This window comes from Stenella coeruleoalba (assembly GCF_951394435.1).
Source record: "Stenella coeruleoalba genome assembly, chromosome: 10".
Taxonomy (NCBI): domain Eukaryota; kingdom Metazoa; phylum Chordata; class Mammalia; order Artiodactyla; family Delphinidae; genus Stenella; species Stenella coeruleoalba.
In genome coordinates, this window is record NC_137156.1 from 16004708 (window position 1) to 16030488 (window position 25781).

General features: G+C 41.7%; 1 protein-coding gene across 1 annotated transcript in view; it reads left to right on the forward strand.

Moving 5' to 3' along the window:
* E2F3 (E2F transcription factor 3) overlaps nucleotides 1–21677 on the forward strand; it is an 80680-nt gene extending 59003 nt beyond the window's left edge. The window contains exons 2-7 of the mRNA XM_079934566.1: nucleotides 9383–9494; nucleotides 10717–10936; nucleotides 12262–12449; nucleotides 15487–15596; nucleotides 16906–17041; nucleotides 18212–21677. Of these exons, the coding sequence (XP_079790692.1) occupies nucleotides 9383–9494; nucleotides 10717–10936; nucleotides 12262–12449; nucleotides 15487–15596; nucleotides 16906–17041; nucleotides 18212–18474 (1029 nt within the window). The 3' untranslated portion in view covers nucleotides 18475–21677. The remainder of the gene's footprint in view (nucleotides 1–9382; nucleotides 9495–10716; nucleotides 10937–12261; nucleotides 12450–15486; nucleotides 15597–16905; nucleotides 17042–18211) is intronic.
* The last annotated feature ends 4104 nt before the right edge of the window (nucleotides 21678–25781 follow it).

Consider the following 25781-nt stretch of genomic DNA (forward strand, 5'->3'; position numbering starts at 1 on the left):
GTTCTTTTGGCTAGTCTGATGATTAAAGTGACACAAGACAGATTAACAGAGGAGGAAAAAAGACCAATTTAATTCATATGCACGGACGTCTCAGAGAAATGGGACCCCCAAAGTGACCAAAGCAGACTGTTTATATATCATTTTTAGACGAAGAAACAATGATTTGTGAAGATTTAACAAAACCAAGGGGCTTGTACTTGGGGTAGCAGACTAATGAAGAAGTAACAAAGTTTGCTTATACGGCTCCCTTCGCCTCGAATTCCCTAATTCCGATGATAAGGATGCTGTTTATACCTTCACGTGGGAGATTTATTTCCCACTTTCATGGGGGACGGGGAGTCAAAGTATTTTGGGTTTTTTTTCCAGCTGTTTCTCAAGTTTAATTCAAAATAATCATTGTGTTATTGAGGCATATTTTGGGGTGGCCTGCCCTGGGCCCCACGGTAAGAAGGTGGCTGTGCCTCCCACCAAGACTGACAAAGTGGGGAATTTCCTAACCCACAGGAGGGCAGGGAAGGTTCAGAGGCTGGGCAGTCAAATAAAATGACAAATGTCCACCTCAGGCCTCAACACTGTATGTGGTGAGGGAAAACCGCAGAATGACGGCGATGCAATGACCTGGAGAACCGTGCAGGGTCTAGACAGCAGGAGGTCCAAGAGCTTCAGGGAGAGAAAGTGGGGACTTGATAGAATATCTGATATGATGGCGAGTTGGAAAAAGTTGAAGATGTGGTGAAGGCAGACGGTGCCAACGAGCGGGAAAGACGATCGGGAAAAACTCCAAAGAAAACAAACCAACTTTACAGACAGGAAACGCGCTCTCAGCATCCTGTGTGACTCTGAGGGAGCAATATTTATGTAGTCAAAATGCACAGCACTGGCTTTTAATTTAAACAAAAATACTGATGTCACTATCGGGAGAAAGGGTGGAAGAAAGGTGGCTGTCTTATCATTGAAGGAAGTCCTCATAATAGCTAGAAATGTCTGTGTAAGCTTATTTTACTTAGAAATAGGGAGGTGACCTCCAGGAAAAATAGTAAAATGTGTTCCCTTGGCGAGGTAGATCCCTGAACTCGTGGATTTTTTTTAAAAAATCGTGCATGTATTTATTTTTAAATTATTTTTTAAGTGATATAAAAAGGAAGGCAGTCACCAGTTCATAAGTAAATGGCTTCTATTCCAAAGTTAGACATCAGTTTGAGATTCCTTTTCCTTTAGAAACATTCATACGTATGTGGTTAGATTCCCCAACCAGTCCACAAATACAAGTTAGAGTGAAGTTAAAACGCCTAGATCTGTAGTTTAAAAATCAAAAGGAGAAAAATGGTCAAGTTTGGGATCCATTCTAGTAATCCAGTGAGAAATGATGGGGGGATCTGGCTGGGACAGTGGGGCAGGCGTGGAGATGGACACCTCTGAGAAAGGAGAATATTCAGCCCACCAACTGCTGGGTGGCTGGGATGTGGAATGTAAGGGGAGATCTCCACCAAGATAAAATGCATACTAGCTACTCCTGGTGCCAGGTTACCACCGTCTGAGCTTCCGGCGTGCTCTTCAGTTCATCAGTTCTCTGAGATATATTGGTTTCTGATTAAGCTCCCCGCCTAACAGCTCATAGAGACGCTGCTCTTGATAGGTTCTGAACTTACCTATTGCTGGGGGGAAAACAACAACAACAGCAACTCCGGAGGAGACCTCAGAGCTCTTCATCTTAGGTAACCTTATATCAATGAAAGGTTGATGCTGGGAGTGTGGTTATTCGCCTGGCATGTAAGGGACCATGATTTGGCCCTTTCTTTATCCTCTGCATCAGAGCCCCCCTCCCTGCCACCAGCACCTCCAAACTGGGGCCCTTCCAAGTCTCCATGCTTCTGGTTGTGCTTGGACAGCCTGCTTAAGGCCCCTAACTCCCACTCCCTTTTTAAATGGTTAACCAGATTGAGTTAATATATAGTCACAGCTGGAAACTAAGTATTCTTTTCTTAAAATCCTCGTGCCCTGACCCACTGACCTAATGGCCAGAATCCAAGTGGGTCTCAACTGTGGTCTAGTCTCAAGCTGGAGGTCCCCTCCTTTGGGTTATTTCAGTATTGTATTTAATCTGGTCCTCATTCTACTGATTTAATCTCCATTTTCCTCTATTTCCCTTCTTCCTCTGTTCAAAATACCCTGTCTCACCCTTGGCTTTGAGACAAAATGTATCATATATCTAGTTCTTTCCCTTGCCCAGATCTATTAACTGGGGTAAAGGGAGTTTATTTTAGTGTTCACAAGTTGTTAACCTACAGCCAGCATGCCTTTTTCTTGATTTAAATTTTTCCTGTGACTCAGCTGAATGGCAGATAAGAACACCACTTTCTTTCCCACCGTGAAAATAGGATGCGCATTCTGGTAGCATACCCCATTTTTGTTTTGAACCCATATCTGTACACGTTGAATGGGTATAAACCACCAGACCTCTTTTGTTGAACTCCAAATGGAAAAGATTTTTGTTTTTCTTGTTATGCAAGAAACCCACACTCACTTTAAAGTGATTTAGTAATATTAAAAGTTAAGAAGAAGAAATAAAGTCACCATAATCCTACCACCCAAAGATTAATACTCTTAAACTGTTTGTTATATATCCTGACTTCCTTTCTTTCTATGCATATAGTTTCCCCACAGAAATAAAATTTTACTATTCACACTTTTTTAAAAAAGACTTAGATATATAGAAGTACATCATTATTAATTGCATAACATTCCATTATATAAATGTACAATAGCTTACTGAATTTTTCTTCTGAGATTGGGCATTTATGTTGGACATAAGTAGAAAAGTATAAATGTTCAAGAAACTGGCTGTGCTGTTTTTAATAGACAAACCCTAGAAGCAACATAAATGTTCTCGGAATGTATTCCAAACAGTGGAAGTGTTAGTTTGAAAGATATAAATTTAATATGTATATAGACATATCACTTTGTAAAACCCAACCAAATATTATACAGCTATAAACATGAAATCATTACCTCATGTTTAATTTTACTTCTCAGAGATAATCTCCATTAACATTTGCTGTGGATCTTTCCAGACCTTTTTCCTCATGGATACATGGAAAATTTCATATTGAGATCTATATAGTTTTATAGTTTTTTTACCCCTATGAGATCGTATTATACATAGCCTTCTGCAACCTTAATTTTTCCCCCTTTATATTTCTTGAAAATCTTTCCAAACATGTAGATTAATCTCCAGCGTGTGTAAATATATATATATATATATTTAAGTATCCCCTTTACAGGTGGGTAATGTTGGAGCTTTGTGATTTACCTGCCAAGAGACTTCGGGAATTTATTCCTTGGTTCATTCAAAATAAATAAGTCAGTTTGACTGAGTGCATGCCATATGTAAGGCTCTGGGAAAACTAAGTTACTTAAGACCTGAGATTGCACTCAGGTCCAGTGCAGAAACCTGGAGTATATATGTGTTATGATGGTGAAATCATGCCCCAGCAGCCCAGAAATTGCTATGGCAGCAAAGGAGGGACATCTCAATCAGTCCAGGGAAGTCGTGGTCACTGACAAATTATTTGAACAGACCCGGGTTCAATCCTGGTATCTGTGACTTATTAACTGAGACTTCAGGTAAATCCTTAACTTCTCTGCCTCAGTGCAAGATGGGTATAGGAATGCGTACCCCACAGTGCCGTCATGAATATTTATTGGGAAAGTGGTTATAGCAGAGGAGTGTTGAATGTCCATTAGTAGGTGTCTGGCTAAGTAAACAAATCATGGTATATTAATGAATACAATATTATGAAGCTCTAAAAAATAAGGTCGTTCTATGTGTACGGATAGGGACCAAACTCTGAGACGTGTTATTAATAGTGTGCGGTTTGCTACCATTTGTGTAAAAAAAATTTTATAAGGTGTGGTGGTATAAAACTGTATATATATATGCTTGTATTTACCTAGACTATCTAAAAGGATATCTAAGTAACTTACTAGTGCTTGCCTTTGAGGAAAGGAACTGGGGATCATGAGTGGGAGAAAGACACATTGTAAATCGACTATACTCCAATAAAAATTTTAAAAAGACTAAAAAGAGTGGGAGAAAGTTGTTTTTTTTTTTTAATGGTTATGAAACACACAGTCTGGTTTTTTATTTTTATGTTATGTTATTTATTTATTTATTTATTTATTTTTGGCTGCACTGGGTCTTCGTTGCTGCTTACGGGCTTTCTCTAGTTGCAGAGATGGGGGGCTACTCTTCGTTGTGGTGCGCGAGCTTCTCATTGTGGTGGCTTCTCTAGTTGCAGAGCACGGGCTCTAGGCCTGTGGGCTTTGGTAGTTGTGGCACGGGGACTCAGTAGTTGTGGCTCGCGGGCTCTAGAGCACAGGCTCGGTAGTTGTGGCGCACGGGCTTAGTTGCTCTGTGGCATGTGGGATCTTCCCGGACTAGGGATCGAACCCATGTCCCCTGCATTGGCAGGTGAATTCTTAACCACTGCGCCACCAGGGAAGTCCCAGGGAGAAAGGTTTGCTACCCATATATATCCATTTGTGCTGTTTGAATTACCATGTGCCTTTTATGTAAAGGAAAGGATTTTTTTTTAATTATGAATAAAATAAAACTTAAGTTGATCATAAAGTAAGATGGTATCAATTTAATATAACTTTTCACCTATTTGTATATGGCAGTCTTTCACAGTCATTTTATGGAGTGGTTATAAGCACGGACTTTGGAGTAGGCTTGTTTACTGGCTGTGGGGATCTTGGAAACGTTATTTAAGAGCTCTAAACCTCCATTTTGTCCTGTAAAATAGGAAATAATAATAACAGCTATCTTATGGGGTTGTTGTAAAAATAAGATAACACAGTCAAGTGGAAAGCAATTAACCTGGCGTATGACCTATTGTAAGCACTCAGATGTTGAGTGCATTGTGGTTCATACTAAAAGCCTATATCTAGGACTCTTGGTTGCAAGTGGTAGTAATCTGACAGTTTTCTCCTACCATAAAAGGGAATTCTTCACCTCACACAAATGAAAGTCTAGTAGATCTGTCTTTGGGACTGGTAAGATCTCGCACCTCCCTTGAAGGCACTGGGACGCAGTCTCTCTCTAGCTCTTAACTCTGCTTTCTTCTCTGTGGGCTCAGTTCCCAGGTAGCTCCAGGCTTACATCCTACCAGCCTGATAACTCCCAGTGAAAAGAACCCTGTACTTTCCAACAAAAATCCCATCATTGAGTGATTCATCCTGCTTTGGTCATGGGTAAACCACCCGGAAACCAGTCACATTCGCCAGCTGACTGGACTACACTGATTGGTGGGCCTAGATTAAGGTGCTTACCTCTGTAACCTAGATAGTAAGGGCCAGCCTAAGATGTTGAACAGTGTCAGGCCTTTTGTTTTCAAGCCTGTTTGTTTTCAAGAGAAACCACCTGAACTAAGAACTGTGGAGGAGTTCCCCAAACGAAAAATTAGGGCAACAAATGCCAGGTAGACAGAAACCATGGATGTTCCCCTCGGCCCGCTGCTTGGCTGCCTGACAGTTACTCCTATCATTTTCATACGTACATTTTCTGAAACACGTAACAGTGCAACTGTTCCTTGCAGAGGCATGTTGTCATAGTTGGGGCTGAGGTCCTATAGTTAGCACATACTTCCTTTCTAGTAAAAGCCACCCTTGATAATAGCTCAGGCAGATGCCCTGTGGGTGATCTATAGAGCATCACTCATGTTCGGCCTTTACTCCTGCTTAGGACCAAACGGCTGGGCCTCCTGTTAAGCACCAGATATATTAGTTGCTTTACTGGTAGGGGCCATGTAATAGGAAGGTCTGTTTATAAACAGGACAGCGCTCCGTTCAGCAAGATGTTCACACTAAGAGCAAACAAAAATTGAGATGACCGAGAGGAGATTTTTTTTTTTTATTTGATTTTTTGATTGTGTTTGACTTACAATATTATTATTAGTTTTAAGTGTACATGGAACATTCTCTAGAAAGTGCTGACAGGAAAAAAAAATCAACCCAGAATTCTGTATCCATTGAAAATATCCTTCACAGATGAAGATGAAATGTTTTCAGAAAAAATAAAACTAAGATTATTTGTCACCAGCAGACATACACTAAAATAAAGGCTGTAGGACATTCTTCAGGCGGAGGAAAAATGACACCAGGGGATTACACGCATCTTCAGGAGCCAACAAAGAACAGCAGAAAAGTTGAATTCCAAGAGGAGATTTTTATCTGCGCTGGTGCTCTGTCCAGGGCAAGGGGGTGTAGGCAGAGACTACCTGCCCTGTTTAAATCCTCCCTTCTGGCTTCTTGTTTGTTTTAACAAGCATGTGTGCGCAAACACGCTAAGGTAAGCATCAAGGTAATGCTGCTTCATCACAGCACTTCCCCAAAAGGAAGTCCAGTTACAGTGCCCATCGTCAGATCTAGGACCTACAAGTACTATGTGTTCCAGTTTAGTCCCCACTCACTCAGCAGTGGAGGAAAGGTAACAGGATAACCCAACAGAAACATCCTTCTGGAAAAGAGGAAATCACACACGGTGGTCACCTCCCGGAGCATGTCATGTCCCCCCCAACAGGAATAGCAGGCCCTTGGAGACTTGCTGGAGATGTGGCTTGCTTGTGGCTCCAAGATGGTCACCCCGATTTCTACTCTCTGGGAGGATTTTCTGGGGCTGCCTTTCTTTCACAGCTCATTTCTTTTCGGTGTGAGTCTTACAGGTTTAGGGATTGATTCACTTAAAGACTGAGGTCTCATAGGCCTTTGCTTCCTCGGGTGCCTTTCAAATGTAGTAGATTTTCTATCCAGTATTGAGATCTGTCAACTCTAGGGTTTGGTGCTTGGTTACCGAAGTCACACAACCGGACTAGTTCTGGTCCTTGAAGTTAGATCGCAGTTTCTTAGCAACAGATCTTGGAATTTCCCCAGCCTACAGCACATTGCTTCCACAGGCCTTAACCTCAAAGCAATTTGAAACAGTAGCTGAGCACTGGGGAGGCACAAAGGACATGCCCCCAGGCTGCTGGCCAGTGGGTGGTTCTTCATTGAGGGTGCAGGGAGAGTGCAGGCCTTAAGGGGCCAGGAGCTCAGGGGCCCAAGCCCTTTTCCCCTTTTGCCTTCCTTCTGTGGACTTTAGCAGGGGCAGAGAGTACAGCTGTATATCTTCTTGGATTGCTTTCTACTGAGAAAAAGCCTCCAAAGCAAAGCTGTTTTCTCCTTCTCTACTTTTAGGTGAGCCTCTACAAAGCTTGACTCTATCAGTAGTAATTTACTGCAGGCCACAGGAAAGAAGTGACCAACACACCTGGCCCCTTGCTATTAGCAAGGCATGCCAGCTCCCCATTTCACTGGAGCCCGTCTTGACTCAGCCATTTCCACAGGTTGTCACATATTCCCCACACTTTCAGGAGCCCAACTCAAAGTGCTTTGAGCTAAAAGGAGACTTTATTGGCTAATGTAACTGATGTAACTGAAAAGTCTGGGGGAGGCCAACTGCATGACCTGACCCAGAGTTTTGAATGATGGCCTCAGACCCCTTTCTCTCTGTTTCTCCACTCTGCTTTCCCCTGGGGAGGCCTCATTTCCAGGTAGCTTCCGGCTACCAGCTTATCAACCTTACTAAGAAGGCGCACCCCTTCCTACCAGTAGTTCCAGAAAAATTCCTGGGGTTGCCTTCGTTCACCCAGCTTTGGTCCTGTGCCAGAAGGACTGCAATCACTGTGGGCGAGGGGGAGGATGGAGCATAAAGACCAGCCCGGCCTGGGTCACCTGTGTGCAGCAGGCCACTCTTAGTCTGTGAGAGGGAAGGGATGCTCCCCAAAGAACAAGCAGGGAGTTTTGCCTGATGAAGCAGGAATGTTCACTGGGCCAACCAAAGCAACAGGCCCACACAAGGATTTGACAAGAGTGTTTGGGAGCAGACAATGAAATTAAGAGAGTTAATTTGCTAATTGTCATCCCTAGGCCTTTGGAGTGGTGATGCACTGCTCAGCAGAAAGATAATGTGTGCCACGAATGCAAGCCACACAGTAAAAAGATACATATATTTTCCATATATATACACGGAAAGGTGAAATGATAATCTTAATAGCATCTTATTTAGTAATATTTTATAAAGCCGAAACAGCCTCATTTTAACATGTAATCAACATAAAAATTATTCATGAGCTCTTTCAGCCTTTTTCGTGCTAAGTTTTGAAATCCAGTGTGTGTTTTACACGGACATCACGTGTCAGATCGGATGAGCTGCCTGTGGCTCATGGCTTCTTAGTGAACAGAACAAGTTCAGCTGATAAGTTGTTACTTCAGTTTCTATGTCATGGGGAGTTATTTTGAAATTGTGAATCTCCTCATTAGAAGCATCCGCCCTGAAATGAGCCTCAATGCACCTTGTCACGTGGGTGTCTAGTTGGTACCACCCCTGTCTGAACACCCTTCACACCCATGCAGTCAGTACTCAACAGTTACTTATTTCATAATTACCTGGCTTCTCTCCTGGACTCCACGCACTAGGAACCAAGGGACTCTTATCTGTCTTGCTTACCTCTGTTCCCTTCGCCCAGAGCCCAGTACATAAAAGACATGAAGTGCATATTTTTATATGAAAAATCAGATTAAAAACTTGGGTGAGAGCTTCTCGTTTGCCCAGTTTGATGACCAAATGGGGAACGTAATCCTAGGTGAAACCCAGGATTGAGTGTTTGCGGTATTTGTTATTCTGATGAATGAGCATTTGCAGTCTGTGACCGGTTGTGTTACTATTCAATCACCCTTTCTTTCACTGAATATATATATATGGAGAGAGAGAGAGAGAGAGAGTGTGTGTGTGTGTGTGTGTGTGTGTGTGAGACTGAATACCTACAGAAACCCAGGCTCTGTACCAAGCCCTGCGTATACAAAGATAAATGGGAAGCAGTCCCTGCCTTAAAGGAAATGAGAAACAGATAAGTGAAATAACTCTTACATCCAGCAAGTGTTACGATACCCATAAACACAGAGTGTTTGGGGAGCACAAGGAAGGGGATTCAACCCAGGTCAGAGATGGAGGCAGAACCAGAGGTTTGCTGGGGAAACGTGAATTTAAGTCCCGTGATGCCTGCGGTATTCTTAGTCTGCAGCCCCATGCCTGGCACGTCTGTTGAATCAATGAGTAAATGAACAAAGTGACCCCAGAGCCCAACCCTGAAGGATGGTTGGATTTGTCCATCTGAGCCCAGGTGGCGAGAGCTCCGCCTCCGGAGCCGGAGCCCCGGCTGGAGGGAACCGAGCCCCTGAGTGAAATGGAGGGGGCCGGCGGGGGCTGGCGCGAGCCTGTGGCGTTCGGCTTCACTTGTGATCGTCCACATGACCAGCGACCAACAACTGTCCTCTCTTATTCCAGGCAAAGCGCAGGCTGGAGCTAGGAGAAAGCGGTCAGCAGTACCTCTCAGATGGTTTAAAAACCCCCAAGGGCAAAGGAAGAGCTGCGCTCCGAAGTCCAGATAGTCCAAAAAGTAAGGATTCCGTGATCTCTTCCTGTCTTGGGTGTGAGCCTCCCAACTTTCAGAGCTTGTGGCTGAAGGGATGGCAAGGTGTGGATAATTTTGGCATGTTTGGTTCTTTTTCATTTCTGCCTGTGCCTATCCAAAAAATAAATATGATGTCTGCAGACACCCAGTGAGAGGTTTACAGAGTCCCTCCGATACCTGAATTCTGACTGCAGGGGAGGCCTCTTTTGATGTGTGCAGTTTCATTTTTCAACTCAGGATACAAGCTCTTTGGCACTGTTCCATAGTCACATCTAACTTTAACCTTCCTTCATGGACCTTACTTCAGGGACCAGGGCCAGCTGGGTGTAGGTGATGTCTGTGCCAGCCTAAATCTCGAGTTCAGCGTGTGGCAGCGTAAGGATTGACTGAGACCAGTAAATTGCAGCTAGTTTCCATTTCCATCAAGCACAATCGTTCTTTCTTTTGGGAGAGAGAAAAGTAGGTTGGAAATAGCTAAATAGTCCTTTACATCTTTGGCATTTAATGCAAAGGCTAAATTAATTTAGACTTTGTCCTCTCCTATCCCGTAGTGTATGAATTAGGCAATCCACAAATTGTGTGTGGATTAAACCCTTGACCTGTGCACCTATAAGAGAATAAATGCAATATTAAATGAGGACAGTTCATTCCAGAGGGATGGGGAGACTGGACTGAACGACCTTTCCAGGTATTCTTCATCTACATTATTTGAAAAGTTGGTGAACAAGTTATATACACACAGAGACACTGGAGTCTGAAAGGGCAGTTAGGATGGGTCTGTCTGGGTCCCATCGTCAAACGCTGGCGAGATTCATAGCCGGACCCCATCAAGTTAGGCTCCACGTGTGCTGATCCCGTGAGGCTACAGCACTTTTTCATTCATTCAACAGATATTTTTGAGCACCTACTATGTGTGAGGTACTTCACTAGACCCCAGGGAGTAGGGTAAGCCAAAGCAGAAACTACTGAGAAATGCACAATAAAATGCTTTAATCAAACAGGAGTTTTTACTGTCCCTTCCTTTCCTAATAAAGCAATTTCATAGCTTTCTATAACTCGCCACAAACATCAGCGACAACAGCTTTACTTCCAACACTAATACCTGGGCTGCTGGGGGAATGGGGGCTTGCTTGACTGCAAAGAAACCCTTCATTTCTTTACCTTTGCCCCTATCCCCCCACCCGCTTGGCTTTTGTTTTTCTTTAAGCTCCAAAATCTCCCTCAGAAAAAACACGGTATGATACATCACTTGGTCTGCTCACCAAGAAGTTCATTCAGCTACTGAGCCAATCACCTGATGGGGTCTTGGATTTGAACAAGGCAGCGGAGGTGCTGAAGGTGCAAAAGAGAAGGATTTATGACATCACCAATGTACTGGAAGGCATCCACCTCATTAAGAAGAAGTCTAAAAACAACGTGCAGTGGATGTGAGTATGAGTCACGGGGCCCGCAATTCACTGGCTCTGGGGTCCTTGCAAACTGCAGAGGGGTTTCTCCCAGGCCCAACTTTCACGCCCATGTCCACACTTCATTCCTTTTCTCTCCTACTTCTCTCTCCTTCTCTCTTCCCTCCTCAACTCCTTAGCCAGAAGTTCAAAGTCTCTTTACAAAGAGACCTTCTGTTTAGATGCTGTCAGAGATAAAAGGGTTTATATTCAGTTAGCCTCAAGCAAGGGGATCCTGGGATTAAATGGAGCCCTGCATCTGTAAAGTAAAACGCTGTCATCTGTCACCGTGATATCTGCGTGTGTGCTCACATGTGTAATCTAATAGATGCTTACACAGGTCTGTGGCTTGTCTCTAATAGGAGTTGAGAAACTATCTGTGGCTGTGTATCAACACATCTGTGTGTACGCACAGTTGTCAGGTATCTTTATTGATGGTTCTCATTGCCGATTAACTCACTTTCTGTGTAAATTAAATCAAGGTTCCTTCTGGAAAACCGGGATGATAATACTTGTCATCTACACACCCACATGTATGATTAAATGTATGATAATGTCATTTGTGAATTATGGACAGAGCATCTGAACACCCAGTATATCAGAAGGAACTATGAAAGCATTATTGGAGGGAATAAATCTGTTATGGGTTGGCTTTGAAAAAAACATTACTTCAGACATGATAAAATGAACATGTACTTTTTTGGAATTTTATGACATTTCAGTGACCCATTTTAGCCTGTGGTTGAGACAAACCTGTTGGGAACTGGGTTTTGTTCTTGCGTCCAGCACATATACCTGTTTTCTTCACCTCCTTTTCCTTTTTAGTTGTTGGTATAAGACCCTCAGAAATTACCTAGGTCTTTCATGCTTTTTTTTTGGATGACGTTTGGTTGAATTTTGAACGATTCCATCTTTTTCTTCAAATTTTTCTATCTTGCTATGTCTTTCTATCCTTTTTCCCCTGTTTCTTTTCCCACATGCCCACTGGGAGGCATGTGGCAGGAAGGAGCCGCCTCCTTTGGCCCTTTGAATTTGAGTCTTCTGAAGAAACAGCCTCCTCTGGAGGAAAGAAACCTGAAAATAGCAGTGTTTTTTCACTTAATTTCTATGGTGTGAAAAGTGAAGGACTTTATGTACGGAAAAATATGTATAAACATTCTAATTTTAACACTTGGCTAACAAACAGTGTGACCTCCTGCATCAAGAGGGGACATTTACCCAAAGGACCGTTTCTCCCAGCCCTCCCTTTCGCCCTCTCCCCTTTGGCCTGTCGAGCAGCCATGCAGAGTCTGTGTTTGGGTTTCCAGGGGCTGCAGTCTGTCTGAGGACGGGGGCATGCTGGCCCAGTGTCAAGGCCTGTCTAAAGAAGTGACCGAGCTCAGTCAGGAAGAGAAGAAATTAGATGAACTGATCCAAAGCTGCACCCTGGACCTCAAACTGTTAACCGAGGATTCAGAGAATCAAAGATATCCTTTGTGCCACCTGTTTGGCGGGGGTTACTGCCTTCTAGACTATTTCCAGAGTTGATGATCTGACTTTTATGCACAAGGTAGAATTTTACTCGTTTCATACAAGTAAGCGTGTGTGTGTGTAGGTGTGTGTTCGGTATTTATGGAATGATAGTCATTAGACTGCATCCTATCGTATCTCTCTTTTTTTTTTTTTTTTTTTGCGGTACGCGGGCCTCTCACTGTTGCGGCCTCTCCCCTTGCGGAGCACAGGCTCCGGACGCGCAGGCTCAGCGGCCATGGCTCACGGGCCCAGCCGCTCCGCGGCATGTGGGATCTTCTTGGACCGGGGCACGAACCCACGTCCCCTGCATCGGCAGGCGGACTCTCAACCACTGCACCACCAGGGAAGCCCAGGCAACACTATTAATGAGATATGTAAGGTGTCAGTATTAATGATAACAGCAGATTCATCTTGGGCTTCCCAGGTTTTAGGTGGGTGTTAGCTGTCACTGTTGGGGTTCTCATATTCTGTTTGCTTTTCATCAGATATTGGGGGCAACTGGAGTTTGTTGAATCTGTAATTGAACTATAGTTGAAGGAATTGAAAGAGTATAGAAGGATCATTCTATAATTTTTAAAGCACATTATGCTGAATCACAGCACCAAAAACTGATTTCAGAAACACCTCAAGGCCTAAGAAATCTCAGCTTATCCATTCATCCACAAACATTAGTCCTTGGAAGTAAAAATATAAAAAGCCAACTCTTGTTCTTAACTGGCTGACAGTCTGTTGACCACCTGAGGAGAACTTACTGTTCATCACCTCACTTCAGACCATAGAGGAGAGAGATTACTTCATCATGCTGACGAGAAGATTTTGCAATTTTCTCACTTATTAGTAGGAAACAAAACCAGTATTTTAAATAATCTCATCTCTGATTTTAGTTCCCCATTTATCTTCGTTAGACAGAAAATAAAATGTGACCTGCCTGGTTTCTTCTAGTGTCTCATCTCTAGTAGGCTTTCCCTTGGAGTTGTGGGGACATTTATTTTCCAATTTAAGCGGTTTTTTTGGAAACTCTGATTGTTCATTTCCTGTTGGCCAAAGGATTAACCTTGTCAGCTGCTGCTTGGTGAGCTGGGGAAGAGGCGTGCTGATTGGGCACCGCCCCCTCCCCCCTCCCCGTGGTGGCCAGAGTGGGCTTACACTGGAAGAAATGAGAGTAGCTTTCGTTGGGCTGCTTCCCACATTGTTTACTCGGGAGCCCCTTCGGGGAGGAGACGTGGCTGTTCCATGTGATGGGCAGCTTACAGCCTTGTCACCTACGTTAGCTTTCTCTGGTACCTTTGTTGCAGAAAACGAAAGCTTCCTTGCAGGGGGCTGCTAACCCAAGAAGCAAATTCAGGAGGGAGCCCCGATGGAAGCACTTCTAAGTCTGTGAGATTAGAGACTATGTTTGCACAATTTATTTCCGTTTGCCATCCAGTTCCGAATTTGGTACAGCTTGCTCACAAATGTGTTGAAATTTTCCTTCCTGCGGCACGTTGGGTAATTGTAGATGAGGTTTTATTTTAATAAGTGGTTGTCGAATAGCTTTTTGACAGTGGGCTGTGGAGTAAGTACCTAGTTATCAGTTTCCCCACTGTTCTCAGTAAAAATTCGTAACTGTCAGGTCTTCTATAAAGACAGCAATTGGCTTCCTTGATGAAACAGATGATGACCTAAAACCCAGAATCCTGCGTGAGCTGTCCTGTCAAGCTCAACACTGAAATAGCTGTTGTCTGAACTACTGAGACTTAAAGATGCTAGTCTGTGATAGCTGCCCCTAAATGTACATGCAGATTTGGGGTGAATGTGCTTTTTTCTGGACAGCAGGTTCATAGCTTCCTTCAATTTCTAATAAAAAGCTACTAATCTCAGGGACATCATTTCCTCTAGGCTTTCTAAGTCCTATTTCTGTATTTAACATGTTAGATCACAGACTCTATTCACTACATTATATTACCTCCGGAAATGCCTTTGTTGGGTTGTGATTTGCTGTTTTATCCTAGGCATTTTTTGTAAGTTAATATGAAAAGCAACTGGCTAAAGACATTGTATTTAATTATGGTACTCCGTGTCCCTTATAAAAGAAAGCTATGCAACCTATTCTCTTGTAGTACCAAGTCAAAGCCTGTCTCTCTAAGCAAGCTAGCATGAATACTTTATCATAAAATAAGTACCTTGTTCTTTCGTAATATCCTCTTAGGTTTAACTGTCAGGGCGCTTTAAAGAATTGTTCAGTGCTCGGAAGTAACTACCAAGAGTACTGAAATATTATTTTACTCTCTTTTCCTAAATCATTTAGGTTGCAGATCATCTGGAAGCTGCTTTCCTCCTTGTGAACACTGAAATGTTGTAGTTAATAATATCATACAGAGGGTAATCTTTCTAACAGAGAAGTAATGACACTCTTATCAGTAGGCAATATATAATCACAACCAGCCCAGGTACACTTAAGAAAACAAGCTCTCTGCCTGAGCAGTACTCGGAGTTCTTCCACTGATACATAGATTTCATTCATTCATTTGGGTGGCTGCTGACACTTTTTAATAATCAAGTAGCAGATAGAAGTTACCGGTGTTTCAACAAAATTAGGGTTAATAGGGCTTAAATTTTTTCTGTGAATTGGGATCTGCCATCATTCAATTTGAGTGACAGAGTACTTCACTGGAGTTCATGCAATACCTGTGCTGCAGAGGAACCTGGTTTGAAAATCCTGACGAAATTGGGTTTCAGTTTTCTTTCAAGAGTTTATTTTAACTATTCTGTTTCTGTGTTTATGTTAATATCTTAAGTAGCCATGAACTTAGAAATGGAAAGAAAAAGAGCTAGACACTTCTTTCGTTGTTTAGAATAACAACCAGAAACGAAGATTCATGGAAGATCCCATATATTTAAAGATCTAGAAGGAGAGACAGATATATTCTTCTAAGAAATAAAATACTTAAAAATCTTTCCATGCATCTATTTTGTTATCTTCATAATGGTTACATCCGAGACGATTAGTTGGAAGATTTCCTTAACGCTCATTACGTTAGCTTATGTTACATATCAAGATATTCGAAAAATTAGTGGCCTTAAAGACCAAACTGTTATAGTTGTGAAAGCCCCTCCAGAAACAAGACTTGAAGTGCCTGACCCGATAGAGGTAAGGAGATAACGTCTTCGTTCATCTGTACAGATCTTTTGGGAATGCCTGGTGTTAAAGAATCATTGACTCCTGGTTAAAGTCTGTATTCTCCTAAAAGCTTCATAGTTCTTCCCCATCTGTTGTACTTAATCCTAACTTTAAAAACATTTCAACAGTTTGATATGTATTGAGTGTCCAAAAATTCGAATTTTAACATAGCAGGGCATTCAACTCAAAGTGGTATATGGGGCCCTGTCCCTCTTGTATTTTCTCTTTCTCATAATTTGTTATATGGTAGTTCTGATCCATTTGAACCGGTGGGGAATTTTACGTGGATTACCCTGGATGTGGTCCCCACCGTGGACAGAGATATAAATGTTTTAAAGTAGTTCCCTAACTTATCTTAGGACATTTTAAGAATTTATCATTTATAAAACATTTACTTTTAAGAAATCAAATGGGACTTCGGGTTAATTGATAGACTAGAATATTGTAAGAAAATAAGGAGCATAGTTTTGTGATTGCTTTCAGATATACTTTGATAACATAGACCTAGACTGTAAAAGATACAGAAATGTAGTAAAAGAATGTGTAGAAAATAAAAAGAGAATGAAATTTGCAAGCTCCCATCTAGGGTAGAGTTCTCACCTTAAATGATAATAATAGCTCTATGACCTAGATAAAGAAGAATTTTAAATATTAGTGTGCTGCATTCTCTCATTAAACTCAGTTCCTAGCACTTAAGAGTACTATTCCTCCAGTGGCTGTTAAAGTTCAACATAAAAAAAAACCCTACTGTTAAGGAATAATAACATGGGAATACTGTATTTGGAACACTTAAAAGACCTTCTAACAGTTTGCATAAAAGGAATATATATATATTTTTTAAATTCACCTCCTCTTGGCAAGGGTCAGCAAACTTTTTCTTTAAAGAGCCAGACAGTAAATGTTTTTGGCTGTGTGAGCCCTACAGTCTGTTGGGACTATTCAACTGCCCAGCTCTGCCATCATAGCATGAAAAAAAAGAAAAGAAGAAAAAAAAAAAAAAATCAGCCAGAGGCTACACACAAACAATGGGAATGGGCATGACTCTGCCAATAAAACTTTATTTGCAAAGCCAGTTAGTGGACAGGATTGACCCTCGGGCTGCAGTTTGCGGACCCCTGCTCTAGAGGATGACAGTCATTGATTGAGGTGGACTACCAGTAGAGAAACAAAAGGAACAATGAAAATTACCCTTACTTTCCATTTTTTGATGAAGATTACTATAGCTCTCATTTCCAAAAGAACTTTCTGTTTGAACTTATCTCACTTCTTCTGTTCATAGAGCCTACAAATACATTTGGCAAGTACCCAAGGACCCATTGAGGTTTATTTGTGTCCAGAAGAGACTGAAACACACAGTCCAATGAAAACGAACAACCAAGACCACAATGGGAATATCTCTAAACCCACTTCCAAAGGTAAAAATTCCACTTTTGTCATTTGGAAACTATGTTAAAAATGAAATGTGGCTAGAAGGATCCTGTATCAGAATCACAAGTCTAGGCAAGAAACAAAAATTTCTGTTATTAATGTTATTAAGGTAACATTTTTTTTAAAAAAAAGTCATTCTGAATAGTTTGCAGAAGAAAATAATGATCTTCTTCAGGGCAAATGGCTCCTCCACCCACTTAATGGAGCCCCTACAGGCTTTTGCCGTCAGCAGAAACCATTTCTTTACAGTGTTTTGGAAAACCAGTGGAAGTGAGGAGCGAAGCTGGAAGCTGTCTGGGTGAATCACCAGCGACACTTGGCCGCACACCTCTGAGTGATACCGCAGAGATCATTGGAGAGGGAACTGAAAAAAGTTAGGAGAGAAGAGCCTTTTGCCAAAGAAGTTTTATCCTAATTTCCCCCGCCATGTGATGGGGAGAGAATAAGGGAGGGAAACCCCAGGAAAATAAATCTAATGCATCCCTCCACTGTCCACACAGCGAGGGAAGCTTTTTTGCAGTCTTTTCGTTTTTTTCAGATTGGAGATACGCGTTTAATTTTCTTCTGCTACCTCCCGATATAGGAGCAAGAATAGGAATGATTTAAGTGATCAGGTCTGACTTAATATTGAGGGGGAGAAAAAAATGCTACCTCAGACGGTAAAACAAAAGACCACTTTTTTTTTTCCCACCCTAGAACTTCAAAGTGGATGTGTCTTTTTATTTGTATTTTTAGAAGTATCTTTAATAAGCTAGTTGTTCAAAAAAAGACTAAGTTAAAATCGGCGATCTCTACTAAGGAGCCAACTTTTCAGTCTGTAGGTTTTGTTTTCTTTTGTTTTTCTTTACAGAATGACTAACTGATAGCAGGACAGTTTTTAGCTTGTTAGCCTCTAATCTTTGAAGCTACGTGTATTCTTGTTTGCTAACCGTCGGTATTTTAAAAGATGAGTGAGTAGACAAGAACACAGAAAGGCTTACCAGAGTCACTGCTCACAGAGCCTGTGAGCATGAGGTGATCTATACTGTAATGTCATCTAATTGTCCTTAGCAAAGAGTGTGCAGGCTTTTATAACAGCAACACGTACATGCTTCCCCTAAATTAATTTGATTGTTGCCTAACTGATTTTCTTGTTTCCACCAACTTTTTCCTTTCAGACTTGGCTTCAACCAACTCAGGACATAGTGATTGCTCGATTTCTATGGCAAACCTTTCTCCTTTGGCCTCCCCAGCCAACCTTTTACAGCAGACTGAGGACCAAATTCTTTCCAACCTAGAAGGACCATTTGTGAACTTACTGCCCCCCCTGCTCCAAGAAGACTATCTCCTAAGCCTTGGGGAGGAGGAAGGCATCAGCGATCTCTTTGATGCTTACGATCTGGAAAAGCTCCCGCTGGTGGAAGACTTCATGTGTAGCTGATTATGCTTTGTGTGGACTTCCCTTATAAACCCATATTTTTTTATTATGAAACCGAACATCTGTCATGCAGTGTTGTCCCTTCCTACCTTCTTCCTCCAAGATAGTATCATGAAGTAAACTACAAACTTCAGAACAAAGCTGACATTTTAATGAATTAAAAAAAAAGAAAAAAAATGTCTAAACGCACAGTTGCAGGCGCCCTTGGGAAAGCCGTGCCTCGCCCCAGGCTCCAAAATCTCCTGGATGAGTCAGCAAGTGAGAAAATGTGCAATCAGGTGTCTCTCACCCGTCCTTTTCCTCCCTCCCTCCTGGACTGGCTTGCTGTGCCTGACGGATGGGCTGTAGACTGGGGTCTGGCCACCTGGCCCACTCGCAAACAGCAATCTTCCTTAATAGCATTTCAAGCCGTGCCTTCTTCGCAGAATGCATGTCTTTGGGGTCTGCTAATTTGGAATGGAACTGCAGGAACTGTAAACTTGAAGTCATGCAAAAGTATGAAATGGATTTCTTCAGCTCTTCTTAGGAATATTTAAATTACTGTCATAATTCAGTTTAAGCTATGGACCGCATGTCCCACTAGGAGGTCAAGAGATCCTCCACAGCCTTTCAGATGAAGAAACTGTTTTCAAGTATTTGTCGCAGATACAGAAGAATAGTTGAGTTCTGCCCCTCTGAGCTGTTGTGGATTTTTCCTGTCTCCATAAACCACTTCCACTCCCCTGCCCCCAATGTATTCGTAAGTTTGAAGTTGATTTGTAGCAAATGCCTACTTTGGAGTTCTTTGTGGATTATTTTAGATTTTTTTTTTTAAGCTGCCATTTAAGCATTCCTGTGGCACCCATCACCATTTCAATTTAATTGTTTACTTTGAAGCAGTTTTTGCTAATTCAAATTATTTAAGCAGAGGTAGAGAACCTCTATTGATCAGAGCATCTAAACGTGTGTGATCTAAGGTTTAACAGCCTCTGCAAGAAGCTTTGCCCCATCTTGCTTCCTTTCCCAGGAGGGGGCGCTTGGAGCCAGTGGAGCTCGCAGACAGGGGCGGCCCATCTGGAAGGAGAACCAGGTCAGATGACACAGCAGCCCCAAGGAGCAGCAGGTGTGGATCCCTCCGTCCTTGGGCTTCCCGGGCCCCCGTGACCGGGGAAAGGGCTCTCTTATACTGCACTCAGGGAGACCACTTCTCAGGATGGGGTCAGATGGAGAGGCCTCTGGGGAGAAAGACATCCCCCGTTGTGAGTAGGGTTCTATCAGTGGCATTTACTTCCGCTGGTGAGAACAGCTCCCATTCCCCTCCCGCTACGAAGGAGTGAGCTGGACCAAGGGAAGTCAGGGATGTAGAAAAAGCAGGACGGGATGCCAGGGCATCTTCCCCTTAACTCTTCAGGAATGGTGTCCCAAGTTGGAGGCTTCGTGACAGCTGCAAATCCTACCAGTTCTGTCCAAGAATGGCTTTCCCATTGGCCAGGGGGAGATGGCCCTCTCCCGCTGGGAATGTGGCAGAGTACCTCACATCCATTCCTTGGATGCTAAAGACTGTGGGAATGAGGGAGTCATCTAAAAAACAAACCTCAACACAAAGAACAGTTAAATTGAAATGCTATGTGCCCAACACAGCGGTAGGCACATAGTAAGGCACTCGATTCACGTGTTCAATTGAATGGCAAATATATCCCTTAGGAAAAACACAAAACAAAACCGCGAAAGCCCTAGCCGGGTTAGTCTAGGTAGATTTCCACAATATGCAAAGTGGTGGTCGGGTCAAAACAATGACACCAGCACTTTAAACTATTTGTGTAGGTATGCATGGGTGTATGTTTGAGAAGAAAAACAAAGGTGCAGATCATCCTCCCTTTTCTTCTGCCTCCATCCCCACCCCCGTCGTCCCCTCATACACACACTGGACTTGGTCCGAGATGAAGCATTGGGGGGGTGGGGGGGGGGAAGGGGGAGCTTTGTGTCAAGTGCCTACTGGAAATGCACTGTGGGGTGTTTTCCTGTATGGGAAACCATTTATGCCAAGCTTTTCCCCATTTCCCATATTTATCTCATCTGGTTAGCTGCCTCCGCTTCCAGCTTTGTGTAATTCTCTTTGCCAGCTGCACAAAAGCTGATTTTTTCCCAAAGTCTAAAGACTGAGCTCACCTGACTAGGTGTTTGTGTGTTTGGTTGAATTTCTCGTTAAACCTTTTCGTAACGTGATGCCGTATTTATTGTTTTAAAAATGAAAGGAATCCTAATAAGTCTTACAAGTTCCTTCATGCATAAGGTTTTCCCAGTTAATGGGCTTAACTGGTGTACATTAATTAGACGTCCATACTGTATTCTGTTTGCATTATTAGTCATTTTATTTTTTGCATAGTATCTGGCACACGAAGTGGGTTAGTACTACAGTATTTGCGTTACTTTAAGTACTGAGTATGCAGGTTTCCTGGTACCATTGAGTTGCTGCTATTAAAGCTCACACATGAAATGGCTAAAAGTTACACGTGTGCGTATTATGACTGCGTGAGCCTTAGAAAGTAAACTGTATAAAGAGCAACACATGAGCTGTCAAACAGTGTTAGGTGTGTGTTTATATGTACAGATCTGTGCGTAGCAATCGTTTTATTTAAGTTGATACGCAGCCTACTCATATTTTCATTATCTAGCAATTTTGTACAAAAATAGCAATTAATTTGTAAACACTGCCAGAATATTTTCTAGCTGGTTTGTAATTTTTTAAGAGTGTTGTTTTGTTTTTGTTGTTGTTGTTGTTGCGTGCTTGTGTTCATTTCTGTTGTAAGTGTAGATCTGTAAATACAATTGCAGTATTTAAAGCTTCAGCTTTCAGGAAAAAGAAAAGTAAGAACTCAGCGTGTGCATGACAACTCGTGTGTACAAGAGGAGGGATTTGAAGGAAGATGCCTTGCAGAGTGAGTCGGGTGGCAACTGTCAGATTGTGGGAATTTCTTTTCCTATGGGGTACGTGATTTTGTCAAAAGTAAGTATTTCTCCCAAAATTGGGAGCAGGCAAACTACTAATCAGTTTAGCTTTGTGTTGTATGCTAGTTAAAAGAAGAAAATATGTAATATAATGTAAAAAAAAAAAAAAAAGCTTTTATGATGGATTTTGTAAATAGATTTGTTACAGGGTAACCTGTTCTCTAGCTGTGATCTTACCACTTCAAATGGGTGTAATTTGAATAAATTTTGTATGGTAAAGGATCAATAAAATGATTTTTTTTAAAGAGCTTAGACTTGTGGATGGATTTTTCTTACTATTGTCTTATGCTCCTACATTAATTTTATTTTTAAAGACACGCTTAGCAAGTTAAGGGGAACGTTTGAACAAAAACTCACAACATCATATGTCTTACCATTTAGTCGGGATTTGGGGAACATTAAGCAGAAAATTTTTTGAGCACCTGTGTTATGCCTGCCACTCCGGGAAGCAGAAGGACTTGCCGTGTCTCTGATCACTTGGCAGAAACCACTACCAGGTATGGAGGATTTTTACACTGAGAAAGTGACAAGTCAAGTCTTATTCCTCATAAGGAGTATGAAGCCAGTAGATTCTGTTTCTCAAGATTGGTAATTCCCTTCCTCGTTCTAGATTCTGTATTTCTTATAATGCCACCTGTGAACAACTTCGGATTTTTTTTGACTGCCATGTCACTCCTAACTCAGAGCTCATCATGTAAAAACTCCAAAATGTATATCGTATACACACACAATCAATGCACAAGAGTTAACGTAGAAAAAAGAAACATCCCCTGCTGCCCCCCCGCCCCCGTCTATTCACCCCAGAGGTAACCACTATTTTCATTTTTCCTGTGTGTATCCTTCTGGTCTAGGTGTTTTCTAGGCATATATAAACACGCGTTTATATACAGTTTTTAACATAAATTGAACTTAATACATATATGTTGATGTTTAGCTTTTTTTTTTTTTTCCACTAAATAGCATCTTGGACATCTTTCCATGTTTGTACTTAGAGATCATGTTCATTCCCTTCAAAGCCTGCATAGCATTCCAGTGATTAAAATTTTATTTAATAATTTATTTACCTAGCTAATTTCCTGTTTGAAGATATTTTTGAAATAGAAAATATGTTTTATTGAATGCTTATACTATGCCAGGTACTATTTTTTTTAATATGGTAAAATACACATAGCATAAAATTTACCATTAGTGACATTTAATACATGCACCATGTTGTGCAATGATCACCACTCTGGTTCCAGAACATTTTCATCATCCGAAAAGGAAACAGCACACCCATTAGGCAGCCACCCCCCATCCTCTTCTAGTCCCAGCCCCTGACAACCACTAATCCGTTTTCTGTCCCTATGGATTTGCCTGTTTGGGTTATTTCCTATAAATGGAATCATACAATACGTGACCTTTCTGCTTTTTTTTCACTTAGCATCATGTCCTCAAGGTTCATTCATGTGGAAGCACGTGTCAGTACCTCCTTCCTTTTTATGCCTGAATAATATCCCGTTGCATGGATATACCACATTTCCATTATCTGTCCATCAGCTGATAGACATTTGGGTTGTTTCCACTTTTTGGCTACTGGAACACCAGGTACTATTTTAAGTGCTTCATGTGAGTGCTCTGTGGTTTTTCACGGCACACGTCACTAGCTAATCCTATATACGTTATCGCTCCTCTTCTAGAATGTGAGCTCAATGAGGAGAGGTACTCTGTATTACTCACTGTTGTGCCCCCAGTTCCTAAAATAGTGCCTGGCACATAATAAGCACCTAATACATATCTAAATGAATGATTTGTATTTAGCAGATGAGTCTGAGGTTTAAGAATGTTAATTAAAAGGCAACACAGTGATATAATGAGCTCAAAGGCTTTCTCACCTCATTTTGTACCTTATACTGGACTTTTTTTTTTCACATTTTTGCGTTTTATTTTTAGTTCTGCTTGGAGTCCTGTTTTCCCAGAGTTGGAGCACCTGACTTCTGTCATCCAGCATAGCCGCTGTCATATCCAGGGGTGTGCCCCTTTGGTCAGCAGGTATTCTATAGTCAAGCCAGTGATGGAAGTTGAACAAAGTGATACAAAAATGGATCCCTTCTTCCAGGTAGACTACTGAAGGTGGTGGGGGGGGGGTGGTAGGAGCTAGCAAATAAAACAAGAATTGTCCATACACAGTTGAAAAATGTAGAGAAGATGAATTTGAATCAATTGTGTAGAGCTGCATCTTTTCAAAAGGTGAATATATGACTAGGATGTGTAAACAGTTTATAATTCAGAAACTTACCTGAGTATTGTTTTAAAATGGGCTCACTCTACTCTGGGGAGAATTTAGAAATCAGTCTGTAATATTGAAATAGAAAATAAAACCATTATTAAAAAGTTAATTGTATTCACTCATTTAATGTCCATTAAGAGAAATATCAATAGTTATTCATTTATTCGGTCACTCTTTGAATGAGCATAAAGTGATTACTATATGCCAGACACTGTTGTAGGTGCTGGAGTGCAAATGGAAAAAGACATAGATCCTATTAGCAAGAGGAAGCTTATAGTCTAGTGGGGAGAGGAACGAGTTTTAGTTAGGAGAAGTAAGTTCTGAGGGCCAGGTCTTAAGTGATTTTTCCTTCCAAAGCCACATTTGGAAGACTTGGAAGGATAGATGGTTAGAGGCAGAAATGGAAATGAAGATGTAGACTTTCTGCTGGAGAGCTTTACAAAGCAGGAAAGCTTCTGATCCAGGATGCAGGAGGGCTTTTGCAGAAGACTGCCCAGGTAGGCACAACTCAAATGTGAATAAGCCAATGGATTCATTTTCTAGGATCTAGGGAGCTGGGGAGCCTCAATCCAATCTCGACTACAACCCGGATACCTTGAAGGAAAATGACGAGATTAAATGGTAGGTCATGCCTTGGGATAAGAATGAGAATCCCTGCCCTGGCTACTTAGAATTAATCAGCTAGGAGTCAATCAGAAGTTAAAAGAAATACCATTGCGGTGCGCGGGCTTCTCATTGCAATGGTATTTCTACTCATCCCCATGTTTCATGGGTGGATGCTGTCATTATTCTCTGTGTCTCTGTGCACAGTAACAAATTGGGAGAGATGGAAACCATTGGAAGGCCAAGTTGGAGGACTTCTCAGTGGTTCTTTTGTCCTCAGTCTTTGATAAAAATGGATTTGCTCTGTTTAAACAGAGGAATAGTCAAATTGGCAACAGCTCCTAAATAGGATGTTCCGCCTCTGCCTTGAAAGACTCAGACTTCTCTTCCTGTACAGGCTACTTTTCAGCTTTAGAAGCCTTTAAGACAGTTTTTCTGCATCATCAAATTCAGGGGCAGTTGCCTCAGCTGAAGCCTAAACTATACTGTCTCTCTCTCATCCTTGAACAGCCCTTAGCATTGTACAAGGCTTTACAGTTTACAAAGTATTTTTGTTTGCCTTGTCTCTGCATCTAAAGCCATTTGTAACTGATGGCAACAGCTGCAGAAGTAGCTAATCAATTGAAAAATGACAAACAGTATGTGGGCAGTGATATAAACAAAGGATGAAAAGCATTTAGCTTTAAGCCATACTCTGGAGACCAAGGAGCAAGAAAGAACACTGAAATTCTACAGGAGAGACCTGAAATAATGACGTCAGTAAATAGAAATTAAACCATGTCAATAAAGAGAGCATGTTTAAAGGGGTTAGAGATGGGAATAGAGGTTGTATGTGCTTAGAAATGGGAGGAGACAGAACAAGACCCAAGATGCTTGAAAAGAGCCACAGCTAAATCCTATCCTTGGCAAGAAACCAAAGAACGGCTGTTCCTTTCATCAAAGAGAAGGTACCATCACCAATGATTCAAAGTTTGGTTATCTATCAAGGGAATAAAGTGGGTGCTAAAGACAGGGGCAGGCATAGGGGTGTAATGAAGGAAAGGAGACAATAGAAAGTGTGGAAATAATTCCCTTACCTGGTCCTGGGAAGGAGATAAACCAGCAATTGGGGGGGAAAATTAGTTATAAGTGAAGAAGGAAGAATTGGATAAGACTCCAGCTCTGGCAATACGGCTGATTAGATGGCCAGGAAACCCTCTTGTTACAAAAAACCTAGATTGCACAGAGAAAAAAAAAACCTTTTAATCTTTATTGTATTGCTGAGATTACAGGGAATTCCTGAGGGCCAGAAGAATAAAAAAGAAAACTGAGCTGAAAAGAAAGGTTGAAGAGCCTGTAAATGGGAAAGACAGGTAAACCTTAGGTTGAAACCAATTTCATTTCTAATACTGTTACTGGAATTGAGAAAAAAACGTCTTAGGCCAACAAAGAAAGAGTGAAGTACTGAACC